Raw genomic sequence first — 13,306 nt, 5'->3', positions numbered from 1 at the left:
ACAATCGGTTTTTACATGCAAACGTAATTATGACTATTATTAAATGAGCCAATGAATTGGTACATAAAGGGCTCATTAGCTCTTCATGTCCTTGGTTTTCAAGCAGCTTTTAAATAAATGATAGTTACAGTATGTGTTTGTTATTTAGCGCATTGAATGGAGTTTTTGTCCCAGTTTGTGAATGAGAAAAGGCTGACAGGCAGTTCCAAATGCAAGGTAAGATTTCTGTGATTAGACTATGTTTCAAGTAAACAAGGGCTTTGAATGTTTCACAGTAAATGTTGGATAATATTATTAATTGCATATGGTTTTAGATTTTATGTATATCCATGTATTTTGATTTCCACTATTTAATCCAACACTGGTATATTTGTCATTTTACCACAACTAAAAAGCACATATTTCTTGTGACTTTTCACTTGTGAAGTGTAAATAAGATTCTTAAGAGCATTACTCCACATTTTTGTGTTGCAGTTGGATGGAAGCTCAGCTTGTCTGGATGTTTTTAGGACAGAGGAGTTACAGTGACGAACAGGAAGTCTCCATATGACAGACAGGAAATGATGAAATGAATGAGACAATCCAGCTGCCATCCATAGATACAATGAGATGGTTTACACCAGCGTTGATTAATGTGCTAGAATGGCCTAGTCAAAGTTCAGACTTAAAATGTATTTTTTTACAATTCTTCTCCATCCAGCCTGACTGAGCATGAACTGTTTAGTAGAGATGAATTGACTGAAATGAAAGTCTCTTCATGAAGCTGGTAACCTGCTCCAAAACAGCTGCAGCCCTAAGTGCACTGAAAAACTTTTGTCTTAGTGGAATTGAATAAACTAATAACAAAAACACACCACACCTTTGAGTTTTTTATTTGTAAGTAAATCTGGAACCCACATATCATTTTCTTTCCATTTCATAGTTACTCACTGCTTCATGTTGGTCAATCCTAATTCCAAGAAAATACATTTTAGTAGGAAAAATAAAAGTTCCAGTGCACTGCACTACTATGTTGGTGAGAAACAAACTAGGATGTATGGCCATATCATATAACATATCAAGACTCATTATTACAAGCAAATGTTTAATTGTAAATGAGCAACATCTTAGAAACCTCAATACGCAGTATGTTTTAATATTTTGTGACTTACAAGAAGGGAACATTTGATCAAAAAAAAGAAATAAAAGCCATGGTTGCCCAGGATGAAGATCAGTCTGTAGTTTCACAAACTGCAGGAGGAAATGAGTCGTGAGCGAATCCTTTCTGTTTGGGATTCTCACATGTGAAGCGCTCTGCTTTCTTTCACTTCCAGCTTTGATTGCTGCTCAGTCTCACCTGCACTTTGTTTTGTCTTCTACTAAAAGGACTTCAGGAAAAAAAGAGAAGAAGAAAATGAGAGATTCTGAGAAGTGTGTGTGTGTACTGTCTCGTTATGGATGTTTGTGTGTGTGAGTTAACAAAGCATGCCTCATGCTTCCAAACATCTGACGTTCAGGAGAAGTCCCATGGCTCCTGCTGCAGCCTGCTGCAGCCTGCTGCAGCGCTGCATCTCCAGCAATCTGAGGAACTCCTCTTCATGTAGCATGATGAATAATGTGCATAATGAACGGGGGCAGAGGGTGATGCAGCTCCACAGCTCTGCTATGAATAATGAAAATTGTTTTCGTGCTGTCTAGCTGATTAGGTGAGAGGATGTCATTTATCTCATCCCTTAAGGGAGAATAAACTCCCTCTGATTGGCCTGCACCTGAAAATGATGCGGAATGGATTCTGTAATTGATCCCGGTATGACTGATGTGCAGTTGGTTGCTGTCGAAGCCCCTCCAGCCCCAGACGGACGGCGCTGTCGATGTGCGTTCCTCCATTCAGGTCTATTGACCTTTCTGCGAGGCATGTTAGCACCACTTGGTCTCGTCATTACAGCTATGATCTAGATGCAGAGGGGTCAGCATCTGAGGGACCCTCATCCGTCAGAAAGATACTAAACAAATAGGAAGGAAAGACGAGGGGAAATGTACAAGAGAAGAAGAATGATCAGACAGAGGCAGATAACTAGAGAATGTTCAGCAGCTGTAAAATGTCACTGCATGATAACCTGCAGAAATAAATACCAGTTTTGGTAAGATAAAACAAAATATAGCACATGAATTATCACTTATTGGTGGAATTAAACAGCAGTAATTATTCCCACTGTTTCGTTCAGTATTTGTCTGCTCTTGTAACTTGTAGCTTGTAGCTTATAGTTCTTTTAAAAACATTTTTCAATCTCTTTTTTCTTAGTTTTAAAAGCAATACTTTAGTGGGAGTGAGGGATGGTGCTCCTTTAGCTTTCACACCATAACTGTCAATGGTTTTTGTAACTGGAATAATTTCCAAAGTTGTCTTCCATATAAGGAAGGAAAAAGTGCTGTAGTCTTGTTTCAGCTGACTGCAGTGTGCAGCAAGCTGAGTTGCAGTGTGCAGCAAGCTACAGTCAACAATCTTCTTGTGTCTCCGTTTGGAGAAATTCTGCCTGGATCGAGGAAAGCTGCTACAACAACAATCACATCATCAGACTATAAGAAACTATTAAATAAATGAATAGAATAAATAAATGAAAAAAATAATTCTTCAAACAATTATCACAGAACCATTTACCGTCTTCCCTCACAGTCTACTGAGTCACAATCAGTCTTATTCATTAATCCTAAACATCAATGCTAAATAATTCATCAGCAGGCTCTCAAAGGCTTCCTGGACTCCAGATCATCTGGTTGATTTGGGTCATTAATAAGGTTGACAGAACAGGATATAAATTAGTTTTTGTATTCTTATGTTTGCAAAGTGGAAACTTAAACCATCTTCTTGATTTCAAATATATTCAGCTTGTGCTCCATGCGGCTGCAAAGCCTCCAGTCATCCTGCCATCTTGTTAAAAGTATTTTAAACTTCAGCCCAAAGTTTTGCAGTGAAACTGAAAATGGTTAAAGCAAGTCCAAACCCACTGCTCAGTTAATGCTGCAAGTCAGTGACTCCATGGAATCTACTGGGTTTCCAAACATGAAAAACTTTGTAACTAATTAGACTAATAAACTCAACTTGATTGTTTGATGGATTAATCAGAATTGATGTGATTTGGAATCTGTCTGTCTGAACTCATGGTAAAATGGCCATTCAGTCTGACCCGACCCAATGAGGAAAAGTAATGACCCTACAAAACCTGATGATTGATAATGAGTTTTTGTTTCACATTACTGAAGTAATATTCTTCCTCTCTGCTTTGTATTTTTGCATCTTTTTTTTTGCATCTTAGTGCTGTCAATCCATCTGTGTACATGCTGCTCACATCCTCTTAATAAAACTCTGATATGGACCAAAGAAGTGAACTCTAGTCGGTCTGGGTTCGGTTAGAGTGAACTTTCATGCGGTTCAAGTGCAGAAGTTGACCAGGTTCTGCTCCAGAAGCAGGAAGTGGACAGCAGGTCAAAGCATGCTGGGTGAATACAGCCCAAGCAGATACGTGAGTCTGGCTGAAATCAGCTGAAAATGGAAGAAATGTTGCAGTTTTGTTCTCCAGTTGAACCGAGTCACCAGGTGTGAAAACAGCCTCAGGAGCTGCGAGGAGTTTGAGGAATTCCTGAGCGAGGAGGAGCAGGCTGGTGGTCGGTTCGGAAGCCTGAGTCAGGAACAGAGAAACGTGGGATTCTCTCTGCCTCCATCTTTCTACGCTGATGAGCCTTCATGATGGTTGAGCCTGTCAGTTGACACACACACTGACACACACTCAGTTCTGCGGTCAGATTGACACACACATAAAACCTCATGCTGTCACTCAGGTTCTATTTAAGTGACTCCTTCTTTCTGCAGGTCAGACAGTGAGACTGACCTGTCTGGGTCTGGATAGACAAACTGAAATCTGCAGTGTAAAAAAACTCTTAACCAGTTAATTCATGATGTAACTGACATCTGGGCGGGGTTACTCCCTCACCGCCAGGTTGGATTGGACAATTTTATCTTTGATTTGTTTGATGTGAAACATTTAAGAGTGAGAAAAAATGTCAGAAGAAATCTGTTTAGGGGTAAATGTTGTGAGGATTTGTTTTTTCTGTGTTTTCATTTAGTTTCTGTGTCGTCTTGTCTGCCCTGATTGCTCCCAGCAAGCTTGAAATATTCATTAAGTCATCAAACTCAGTTGCTGCCTCACCTCTCTGCTTTAGGGTCCAAACTGCAGCAACTGCAAATCATGACATCATCATGTTTAAAAAAAAAAAAAAATCTTTCATTAATTTCTGATCTGAACTGATTGACAGCGATAGGGTCAGTTTGAATGTATGCATGATTTCTGTAAAGTGTTTTGAAATGACATGTTGTGAATAGGTGGTGTGCACATAAATATCTATTTAGTTTATCTTTTTATGATTTATAAAGTAAATCATTTTAATCAGTCTTATTACAAAAATATTTAGTGTTCAATAAGACTGATTAATCTTTGACTATTATACAGAATATTTTGTTCTTTAATATAAAGGGGGATGGCTGATTGAGCACATCAGGAATTATTATTATTATTATTATTTTTTAAGTATCTCAGCCTTCTGAGGAAAAGAGGATAATTCCACAAATTCTGTATCTGCAGTTTTGCTGTCTTAATATTCCTAGAAGCTTCTGCCTTTGACATTGGCCTTGTAACAAGTACTTCTTCATAACAAGTAATTCCTCTTTGGATGATTTGATGGTCTCTCTCTGTGTTCCTTGTCTTTGGAATGATGATCATTAGAGCCGTACTATTCATGCAGGCATCCGTTTTGTTTTTATCTTCCAGTAGCATCTTTAAGAGTCTTTGTTCAGATCCACATTATATTGTAATAATGACTGGAAAAGCATTAGCAGGATCCTAATATTTTGATTATTTTGAAATGCTAAGTTTTGGTAAACACTTCATCCTGTCAAGGCAAAACTCCAGTGAAGTCTCTCATCCAGAAGACTTTACCTGCGTCTGAATGTTTATTTCCTTTACAAAGGCCCTCAGTATTTTCTCTGAAGTGATTATGTCTAATTTTATCTCAAAGCATGTATGTTTATACTAAAGAGTGCACTTATGTGAAGTGCAGGACATTGCTATGGCAACAAGTTTTTAAGAAGCAGAAGAATATTTTATAGATGCTTATCTGCGGCAGCCTCTGCTGACGGAGCAGGTTATTTTTTTTCTTTCAGCAAAAGATAAGGACCAAAACTTATAAAAGTATCACATTGAATTTTAACGTTATAGTTTTATCAGCAACTTTCATTTGGCTTTTAAAGCTGGTACACTGTGTGACTGCCAGCGCTTTGTTTGAATAAGTCAGAGAGAAGTTACTGAGGATGAACTCTTGAAATGGGACAAATGGCTGATTTGTCACAATATTAAGAAAATACAACAAAGATTCAAGGAGCATGAGTACTTTCATTGCCAGGCCCGTGCAGAGACCACTGAAAGGGCAGGTGCTCAAAAAAAAAAAAGGGCACATCTAACCGCATTCTAGGAAAGACTATTAACAAAACCACACAGCTTTCAGAGCTTAATAAAAATGATAAATTACAAAATTGTGAGACATACAATGTCTCACAATTTTGTGTCTTCCTGTGTTGACTGCATTTCTGTGTCTTTTATTTCTGACTGTTGTCCCTCTCCTTGCCTGTCTTCCTGTGTTGTTGACTGCATTTTTGTCTCCTCCTCTGATCTATCACTTTCCTTCTGTCCATCTGGGAGCAAGAAACAAACTAATCATTATTCTACACCTAAATTTAGTACATCTTAGCATAAGAAAAACACAACAGATGCCCTGTAATATTAAATATATTGTTCACTACCAAAAGTTACATGTTGATAATGTTAAGAACATTTTTTTTTTTGTTCGTACCTGCAGTACTCGTTCTGACCCAGTCGGTCAACAATCCACTACCTTTTGCTGCATCTATCAATTCTTTTCTTTTTTGTTTCTGCCGTCTTTCTTTACGTGGCATCTTTGAACTGAAAAAAGCAAAACATAATGAATTATGATAAGAACACTGTATTAACCACACTACCAATTATTTACCTTTGTGTTTAAACCAATATGTTTTTCAGTCCTTAGCACAACATAATATTAATTTCAGAGAAAAAGAGGCCTCTGCTGTGGAGCTCAATATGTTTCACAATTATTCTATTAAAAATATAATAATAACCTCAATTAAATAAAATACAATTGTGATCAATACATTTTGAATTGAAACAAAAGTTTTGCTTAAAATTTTTTTTTTTAAATTAAAATCAGAGATTTATGTCTCAAAGTGAGAAAAATTATTTGTGAACAAACTTATTTGCTCATGTCATAAATCTTTTCTTGCCATTGTAAGTTTTTGTTTGTGATTCAAAGTTTTGCTTGCTTCTCACATGACGTCGTGGGCAGGGCCGAAAATTGCAACAAAAGAATTCTGATGTGTGCAAATAAAAGTTTGTTTTGCAAAGAACTTTTTAAGTTAAAATTTAGTTATTTAATTAAAAAAATTAAAATAAAACTTTTTGTTTAAAAAAAATAAATCATTATAATTCAAGCAGTTTTGTAAATTCTATTCCCCTTCAAGATACATTAACCTAATGCCAGAATAAATGCAATTAATATATATTATGCAGCAAAGGAAATTAGATAATCGGACATATATTCATTATAGAGAGATGATCGGTTTTGGATCGTTGATGTGGCCCCATCAGCAATAATGAAGAATGACCGCTATCATTAGCGATACAGGGAAGAAGCTTTTTAGTTATCTTGCTTTGCTACCAAACTCGTTAGCTAACAGCTAGCTAATAGGACAACAACAACAGCCTAATGTCTGTATGATAAAATACTGAATCGATAGATAAGAACAGTTTTTCCTTACTTTTCCTTCCTTCCTCCTCCACGTTGAACTCCGCAGTAAGCTACTGCAAAGTCTCACTGACTGAGCGGGAGGCAGCTGCGTCATGCGTCTCGGACAAAAGGTCAAAGGTAACAAGGTGACCCGAAGGGCTTATTATGTTGTTTTTCTTTAAATAAAAACAACAACAACAAAAAATAATAATTTTAGTACATATCAGAGGAGGGCTTGGGAAATTAACTTTAAAAAATAAATAAATAAAATAAAATAAAAAATTGGACCAAAAGGGCACTTTAGGGCAAGGAGCAAAAAGGGCAGGTGCTCAAGCACCCCCAGCCCCCCCCTCTGCACGTGCCTGTTCATTGCTAATGTAAAAAGATGTGGTCCTCAGTTTAATTCTACCCTCATGTGCCACTGAAAAGCTCAGATGTTTATGTCAGTCTGCAGTTCATGGAAGTGAGTCTGTATACTGTAAATATGCTGCAGCTGAAAGGTGTGAATGAGGATAAACCATAATCCTTCCTGAACCTGTATTGATGATTTATTAAATTTCTCTGACTGATGACTGAATCTGATGTGAACTCAGAGAAACTGAATAAAGATGAGCTTTAATAAGTTGCCAGTTTAAGGTTGCGCTCTATGAAGCCACCAGTTTATTTCAGGTTTGTAAAAACGTTTCTTGTCTCTTTGTAGTGGATTTTTCAGAGTATATTTTGATTAATCAGATGGAGGGAGTCGTCAGCTGAGATGATGCTGTCAACAACTAATTGCTGTTCTTCTCCTGCTGCTAACATTTTGCTTTTCATTGACATAGAAAATAATCCTACATCAGTTGATTTGTTTCTTCCTGTACATTCTGCTCTGTCTTATCAAACCTCCAGTCATGACTGCTTGTACTGAGCCAAGTTCTGGTTCAGCTTTGGGTTTCTTCCTGTTTAGAGACGTTTTTCTCTCCACTGTCACTCCATGCATGTTCAGTGTGAGGGATTACTGGAAAGTCAAAGACAACGCAAGTGGCTGTGGCTACATTGTCGTTCAGGAGGAGTGAACGACTGGATGCTCTGCTGGGTTTGTTTAGATAGAAACTCTTTGGACTGATCTGAACGGTGAACTGAACTTAATGTACTGATACGTAAGATCGATTGGAATGTATGTTTGGTTACATGGAAATGAATTGTTTGTAAAGTTTCTTAATATGTCATTCATTCTGAAATTATGAATTTCAGCTGGATGAAGTTCAGAACAGTTTTTTATTTAAATGTTTCTATCCATTGTATCTTATATTTAGTTCTGTTCCATAGATTTCTCTTTGACGTTTTCTTCGTGTGACGAAAAATGAAACCAATCAGAGAAGCACCAATGAGTCTTTTCCTTCCCATTACATATTTCAGTTTTTTAATTTGCTGTCTGACCTGCTGACCCTAATTTTGACTCATTTGTTTCCTAAGGACTGTAACTGAAGAGAGAAAATGTGTTTGTGTTGCAGGACTAACAGAAGGAAACCTCTAAGCCAACCTGCAGGGCACAGCCCCCTGCCCGCTCCCACCGCACTCCTTCCCGCCACCAGGCAGTGTTGAAGTGCTGAGGTTGTACCGAACATTTCCTGACACAGTGACTGCAACCAGGAGGTCACCTGATGGCCTCCCCGGTCACCTGCTCAGAGCTCAGTGTGCCCTCCGCCTGTTGCTGTGATGAAGACCGCCAGCCGTGCCCAGTCCCAGAGCAGTCCTCCTCTGGTCCAGATGAGGCACTACGCACCGCGGGTTTACCCCTTCCTGTTCCCCTCCGTCATCAGCTCCCTGCCTCAGCTGCCACCAGTATTGCCTCACAGGCTGCAGATCCAGCAGCCGTCCAGCAGCACACCTTCACCAGTTGGTGAGTTCAGCTTCCATTCCAGTAAATGCTCCTGTGAAGAAGTGGCTTTCAGCTTCAGAAGTTGTGCAGTAATTAGTCCAAACTATGTACCTGTATTGGTGTTAACAGTGATTAGCTGGATCAGCATAATGGTGAAGATGTGTAAAAATGCAAACCTTTATCTGAGGACATTTACTCAGTCGGCAAAACATGCTAAGAAATAATTAAACCTGAGGAGGAGTCATTATTGACACCCAACAATTTCTATCTAACACAGAGTATTCATACTCCTTTAACTTTCCCATAGTTTCTCACATTATAACCACAAACATAAATAGCAAACTGCAAAAGGACTCAACCCACACTGAGTGAATAGTTTGTGGAATCACCTTGTGCTGCTGTTGAAGCTGCTAGTCTTTAGGGTTTGTCTCTAGCAGCTTTGATCTAGTGACTATATTTTTTGCTCATTCTTTTCTACCAAACAGCTCAAGTTCAGTCAGATTAGATGCAGAAAGTTTGTGAACAGCAGTTTTCTGATTTGCCACAGATTCCGGATTGGGTTTTTGTCTGGACTTTGACTGGACCATCCTAACACTTGATTATGTTTTGTTTAAACCATTCCATTGTAGCCCTGGCTTTATGTTTAGACTGGTTGTCCTGCTGGAAGCTGAAGCTCTGCTCCAGTCTCAAGCCTTTTTCAGACAGGTTTTCTTCCCACATTGCTTTGTATTTGTCTCTATCCGTCTTCCATCATCTATGACCATCTTCCCTATCCTGCTGAAGTGAAGCACCCCCATAGCATGATGCTGCCACCACCGTATTTTTGGCCTAAAAGTTGATCCTTGTTCTAGTCTGACCAAAACTCTTTCTTTCACGTTTGCTGTGTCCAACATGACTTCTGCTGATGAGATATCTTGTTTTTCTTTTTTGTTTTTTGAACAATGGCTTTCTTCTCGCTACTCTACCATAAAACCACATTTGTGCTGTGATGATGTCTGTGGACAGATTGCCCTCTGGGCTGTGGATCATTTGGTCCAGACTCACCACAGGCCTCTTGGCTGCATCTCTGACCACTGAGCTCACATCTAAATTTACTCAACACACTAGCAGTAAAGAAGATTTTGAACAGAAAATGTTTATTTCCTCAATATAAAGTTTTCAATTATAATGCGACTAGTTGTGACTAATTAATTACAAACCCTGTGATTAACTTGATTAAACACTTCAAATGACTTCCTCTTGCACGATGAACATCTTTATCACATTGAAGTAGTTTTAAAAGTAATACTAGTAAATAGTAAACATGTTAAAAGTTCTTGAAAAAAATACATAAAAAGTCATGGCGGTCCAGATTTGGCTTCAGTTTGATATGTGATCTCAGTCTGTGTGCTGCAGCCTGGTGATGTGTTACAGTCAGACCTCAGTGTTGTCCTATCAGTATGAAACATTACCAGCAGACACCAAAAACCACAACGTGTCACTGGTGATTTTATTAAAAATTAAAATGTTTGAAAATAGAATTTCAGCTTCCATTAAAAGATTTGAAGGTTTTCACCATCTTTACCTGGAGGCAAGGCTTTGTAGACACCAGGCAAGGCTAGGCTACTGCATCATTCATACATCAGGTAATATAAAGGGACTGGGTGAGTTCCCTCAACTCTTCCTCAGCACTGTAGCACTGTGCGTGTGGGCGTGTGTGTGTGTGTGTGTGTGTGTGTGTGTGTGTGTGTGTGTGTGTGTGTGTGTGTGTGTGTGTGTGTGTGTGTGTGTGTGTGTGTACCATGCTAGCCTATAATCTTTTCTCTAACAGAGATTATGATGGAAAGTGAAGATGTCGTGATGGACAGTATCATCATGTGGGTTTGTGAACTCGTAAACCCCGCCCGCATGGCGTCCCTACCGTAAAATCCCCATTTCTGAGCTGAACAGGTGTAGGTTGCCATGGGAACAGACGCACACTGCCTCACAACACTTCCCACACAGTCATGTTTTTCCCAGAAATTTTCTAACTGCTGTTGAAATCTTTTGACACTGTTTGGTTTCAGTTGCCTAAACCTGAGCTCAGCTGTTTTCAATCTTCAGCCCCACAAGTTTACTCTCTGCTTTTTTTTTTTTCTTCTTGCTGCCTGGAAAATCTGCTCTGATGTAAAAACCACAGGAGCAATTTTCCTCCTGGAAGCAGCTCCAGTCAGCAGATCCCTCTGCTTCTCAGCTCTTCTGGGTTTTTAAACTTCCATGGATGTAAGGAATTAAGCAACATTTATTTCATTAAGACCTAAGAGCATGTTTTTCTGCAGTTTGGGCTGGAAAATCATTTCCTTAAACTCGTCGTTTGCATTAATAATATTTCTTAATTCTGCGAATTATCAACCGTTCATTCAGAAGTCATATTCTGTTATTTGCCATTTAACCCTCCAGTATTAAACTCTTCTTTAATATTTCAGTGTTTGTAGTTTCAATATTTGTTGACTTTTTCAACCAAGTTTTCCTAGCATTGTGTGTTATTAAAATAATGTACATTAATCTTTCTCTTTTACTGACTTTATTCTGATGTAACATATTGGGACCACAGAGAGAAATTCATTTGCAACCATTTGCTTCTTTTGCTTGCAGTTGAAACTGTTTATGATAGCTTCACTGTTTAAAGTCAACATTTTGGAAGAAGACTGATATTTGGGGAGCTGAAATTTTGTCCAACCTCAAACTTTAGTATGTTATTAGCACATTGTGATGGACCAACAGAAAAAATGCAAAGTATTAGAAAAATGTGGCCGGCGTCTGATCCAATACTTTTTAGAACCACACATCATTGCATCTGCAGCTGGTTCCTTCTCTTCCACATCTGGAGTTTTGGCCCTTGTATCCCAGCTCAGCCAGGTGCAGTGAGAGTTTGTGAACATCAGTTTTCAGGTGCTGTCAGAAGTTCTCAGTTGATCTTAGATCTATACTGAGATGGTTTTAAGCAAAAATAATTACAAATTTATACAAAAATGTCAAAATTTGCCCAGAAGCATAAACATATAACCCCACATAAGCTATTTAGAACGTTTATCAGCAGAAAATGTTGATTTGGGGGTTTGTTACACTTTAATGTTGTATTTATCCTTTACATGTAAACACCTAATAAATATACAAATACAAAAACAGGTTGAATAATCAACATGATGATATTTGCCCTCTATGCTGTGAAAGAAGATAAAAATCTATCAGACAGTGAGCTCATTTCTTGTCCCTCTTTAGCGAGTTGCACAGATGTTCAGTTTTGTTCTGATGTGATTCTAGACTTCTAGGTCATTGTAAAACTTAGATGTTTTTAGTGTGTTGTGTTGATTTGAAGTCACTGTGATTCTTTACCTTCAGCTTGCTGGTCAAAGCTGATGGTAAATAGAACTTTTCACAGTTTCATCCACTTTGACCAAATCCCCAGTAAAACTGAGGAGAAGTAACCACAGAGCATGATGCTACCACCACCGTGCTTCACCGTGGCTATGGGCCTCATTTGGTGTTGAATAATGAGGGAGTTTCTGGTATAGCTCCCCCTGATGGTGCACTGAGTGTACAGATGGAAGGCATCTTGTGGGATCAGACAGGTTATGGTCCTCTGTTAGAAGCTTTTCACTGGCTGCCTGAATATGGGTGGGTATTTATTATATTTTTCATCATTTATCATGATAAATGTATCTTCATGATGAGAATTCTGATTTATTGTTGTCATGATAAATTCCAATTGATGACATCTAAAGGAAAAAGACTAAACTCTCCACATTGTTGGGATTTTACACAGTTTGTTCAGTGAAAGCATCAATAAATTTCTCTAAGTTTGCAAATATAACTAAATGCAAACTTATAGAGTTTGCATTTACACAGTGACTGTGCAATTTAGTGACACAAAACACTTCTTTATGTGACTGGTGTTCTGAAGAAACATATTAGAAATGGGAATGTTTTTGAAGAGATATATTTTTGTTTGTGGAGCTGTGAATGCTCCGTCATGCAGTCACAGCCGTACAGTTACCTAAAAAAAAAAAGTTCCTCTCGTCACTTTTCTCATTATCACAATAATACCACAAAATGCTGATAAAACTTTAAGTCCATATCATCCCACCGCTAAGCCTGACACAAGTGAGTGTTTTCATGTCACTGTTTCAGGTTGAGTTTTCCATTCTCCCAAAATTCTGTGATCCAAAGTTTTATTCTGTATCTGATCCACCGTCAGTGAGACTTTAAGACTTTATAAAGAAAATTCAGATTCAGTTCTTTTAGATTTTCTCTCCATGGCTTTATACTCTCTGAGTAAAAACATTACATTACTCTAAAATACTTTTATTTTCACAGCAGATGGGGGTCTAATGAGGAAATCAAATAGAACGAACTTAAAGGGTGATTCTAAGACAGATTTAGCGGTCATGTCTAATGTTTAATTTCCACTTTGTTAGTTAAAAAAAAAAAAATCCACTGCACAAAGGGAGGTTCTGTGAGAATTTCACCTTGCCGACTGGTTTAGCGCAAAGTTTAGGCATGAAATATGCAGCAGCATCCACACAGAAAAAGATGAAAGAAGAACAGCTGCTGCCTCTGTTTTGATCGTCCTTTGAA

At 38.2% G+C, this 13,306-nt stretch overlaps 1 protein-coding gene across 1 annotated transcript in view; it reads left to right on the top strand.

The window, feature by feature from the left end:
• The window catches only part of rarb (retinoic acid receptor beta), a 146,195-nt gene that overhangs the window by 41,368 nt on the left and 91,521 nt on the right, over positions 1-13,306 (top strand). The window contains exon 2 of the mRNA XM_023345136.1: positions 8,343-8,731. Within this exon, the coding sequence (XP_023200904.1) occupies positions 8,548-8,731 (184 nt within the window). The 5' untranslated portion in view covers positions 8,343-8,547. The remainder of the gene's footprint in view (positions 1-8,342; positions 8,732-13,306) is intronic.

Source organism: Xiphophorus maculatus, chromosome 13 (genome assembly GCF_002775205.1).
Source record: "Xiphophorus maculatus strain JP 163 A chromosome 13, X_maculatus-5.0-male, whole genome shotgun sequence".
In the NCBI taxonomy this organism is placed as follows: domain Eukaryota; kingdom Metazoa; phylum Chordata; class Actinopteri; order Cyprinodontiformes; family Poeciliidae; genus Xiphophorus; species Xiphophorus maculatus.
The sequence above is the reverse complement of the archived record's forward strand: the minus strand, read 5'-3'. Positions and strand labels throughout refer to the sequence as shown.